The following is a 3,022-nucleotide window of genomic DNA, read 5'->3' on the forward strand; positions in this document are numbered from 1 at the left end:
CAATCATACAAATGCTTTGCCCAATCAAGCATTCTCATATATACTACTAAACACATATATTCTTTAATTCTTTTTCTTGTTTCAATCATTAGATTGTGGCCATGTAGGAGCACTGCCTTGAAGAATGTTTTTTAGCCAAATGAATCAATCCCAGTACTTTTTTCTTCTATTGGTCACATTTGCTGAACCACTAAGGTACAGGGATGTAAACACACCAACACCAGTTGTCAAGCAGCAGTAGGCAACAAACACAAAAACACACACACACACACATATATACGACAGGCTTCTTTCAGTTTCCGTTTGCCATATTCATTCACAAGGCTTCAGTCAACCTTAGGGTATAGTAGAAGACACTTGCCCAAGGTGTCAAGCAGTGGGGATGAACCTGGAACCATGTGGTTGGGAAACAATCATCTTATTACACAGCCATGCCTATGCCTATATATACACCCGAATTATTAAAGACTCAATTGTTAAATGTAAAAGTTTGTAAATATATATATTTTTTATACATCATAATGTAGGTGTGAATGTGTGGTTAAGAAGTATATTTCCCAACCATATGGTTTCATGGCATGGTACCTTGAGCAAGTGTCTTCTATTATGGACCAGGGCAAACCAAAACCATAAAAGAAGTCCGTGTGTGTGAGTGCATGTGTGTATGTATGTTTCTGTGTGTTTTTGTGTGTGTGTGTTTCTTTGTCTTGACATCATGTGACAAGGTGAATGAGAGAGAAAATTTTGCATTCAAATTTCTTTCTCTTGTTTATTGAGAGAAGATAAAAGTAGTAAATATTGGATAAAAAATTAAACTAACAAAAATAAAATTCAAGAACTATTTTATTTTGAAATACAAAAATAATACACTAAAAAAATGTATTTTACAAAAAAGAAAGAATACAGGTAGTTAAAAAAAAACTATGCAGCTTTATTCATTAGAGTATGCATTGTACTGTGAGATCTGATGTCTTAGTAGACAGAAAGAAACTGCTATTACTTTAGCTTGGTGTTATATAGTTTTATAAAAGCAATTTTTTATTATTCGTTAACATCAATGTATCATATTTACTCTTGCATCACACACATTCATCATTCAGGTATTCAGGATTACATATTTGGAATTAGATTACAAGAAATCAACCTTGTGGTAGACTGTACCTATCAGTGAATTGAATAAAAACATAAGAAAAGCTGACCATAAGGATAATTGCTTATGTAATATGGATTATCTTACTTATGACAAATAATAAAAAAAAATAATCAAATATTAAGGAAATAAAATGCTTCTCTTTTAACTGTTTAGGGTTTTGCTCCTGGGTTTTACTTTTCAAATTATTTGCCTAAATTATTTTCCCTTATTGTATTAGTATGGGTAACTCCAAACAACTTATCTTGTTAAAGAGCATCCTGCTCAAAATATTAAAATCCATTTCTTTTCCTCACATTTTAATACTCTAACTTTTGAAAAATTATTGCTTATTTGGTTTTACTTTTGCCAGTGAAGACCAATGCCTAACCACCTTAAATTGTACATTGCCTGTAACTAACCAAATAAATAACAAACAAATAACTAACCAAATTTGGTATTATTCATCTGACACCCAAAGGATGATACACAAATTATTATACCGTTTTTTTTCAACTCTCAAATCTCCATCAAAGCATGGTTTGATCCATTAAAAGACAAGATAAATGTAAACTATTATGTTTATGCTTTTCTCTTCTCAAAAGGTATTTTATGAAACAAGTGATGTGGAAATGTTATAGCCAGATTCAAATCCAACTGACAAACTTCCGGTCTATCCCTTGAGCATTCAGACTATTCTGTCAAATGTAATGCTTATTTATTCATTTTTTTAACTATACATCATCTTATAACTTCAAGGTTTTGATAAGATTGTTTACTTTCAGAATGACATTGTAGAATAGGTGTGAAATGCCAAATCTAGTTAGTTTGAACATAAAGCAGGTAAAATATTTTAACCGGATATGACTGATTTAAATGCTTAAAGGGTCAATCTCAAAGGCATCCCTGACATGACCATCCAATCAATTTTTCTTTTTTCGAATAATATATCTAAGACCACATAATCCAATGTGGCCTTCCGTTTTTAAAACAAGTAGGGTGTGATTTCAGGGAGATTTAGCTATTATTTCCATCAGATCAGGGAGAAACATACAGGCTTTCTTGTTTGCTCTGAAACTTATTAATTGTCATGCATACTCTTTACTAGTTGATCATATTATTGATTTCTCATCAATTTAGGTATTTCATTGTATTATTTGGTAGAACATAGTGATGTCATACAAAATAGTATTCTTATTAGTGTTAAAGATATTATTATTATTATTATTATTATTATTATTAGCAACAACTGATTGTTAACAAAATTATGAAGAATAAATGAAATTTGTATCAAATTGTTTTGCTTATTAAGTAATTACATATAACCAAATACAGAGAACAAATCAGTTAGCACCACTGCAGCAAGAAGTCCCTGATGATTTTAATTGCATTTCTTGACTGTCAAGTAATTCAAATGGATTGGTAATCTGAAAAAAAAGAGAAAAAAACTTTTATTTATATATACTTTCGTATATATATTCAATAATATATAATATACATTGTCCTGTTATTATTCCTGCTGTACTTGTGTAACATTGTTCGTTTTTTCCGTCCTTGTTTTTGTATACATTCGCTGCTTTCTACCAAGGAATCTAATGCTCTAAGCTTAGTTTTTCCTTGGAGCTGGCCAGATTGGAGCAATATTGAGAATAACCAGCCGAAATTGCAAGGATAATCTGGATCTCGACTGAAGAGAGAAAACTCCGAATGACCTGTCCGTGTTTTCTTTGTATCGTCTATCTGGATGTTTTGTCCCTTTCTTGTATCACCTAACTGTCTGGATGTTTTGTGTTCTGGTCCCATTCTGTATTATTTATTTATATATATATATATATATATATATATAGACAGAGAGAGAACTGTGGAGCCGACCTGGAGTAGAGAGGGTATGTC

At 31.4% G+C, this 3,022-nt stretch overlaps 1 protein-coding gene across 1 annotated transcript in view; it reads right to left on the reverse strand.

Annotated features, from left to right (window-relative positions):
• Positions 1 to 825: 825 nt before the first annotated feature.
• LOC106879434 (arsenite methyltransferase) overlaps positions 826 to 3,022 on the reverse strand; it is a 44,043-nt gene continuing 41,846 nt past the window's right edge. The window contains exon 10 of the mRNA XM_052975816.1: positions 826 to 2,556. Coding sequence (XP_052831776.1) covers positions 2,473 to 2,556 — 84 coding nt within the window. The 3' untranslated portion in view covers positions 826 to 2,472. The remainder of the gene's footprint in view (positions 2,557 to 3,022) is intronic.

The sequence above is a fragment of the Octopus bimaculoides genome, chromosome 2, assembly GCF_001194135.2.
Source record: "Octopus bimaculoides isolate UCB-OBI-ISO-001 chromosome 2, ASM119413v2, whole genome shotgun sequence".
Lineage (NCBI taxonomy): Eukaryota > Metazoa > Mollusca > Cephalopoda > Octopoda > Octopodidae > Octopus > Octopus bimaculoides.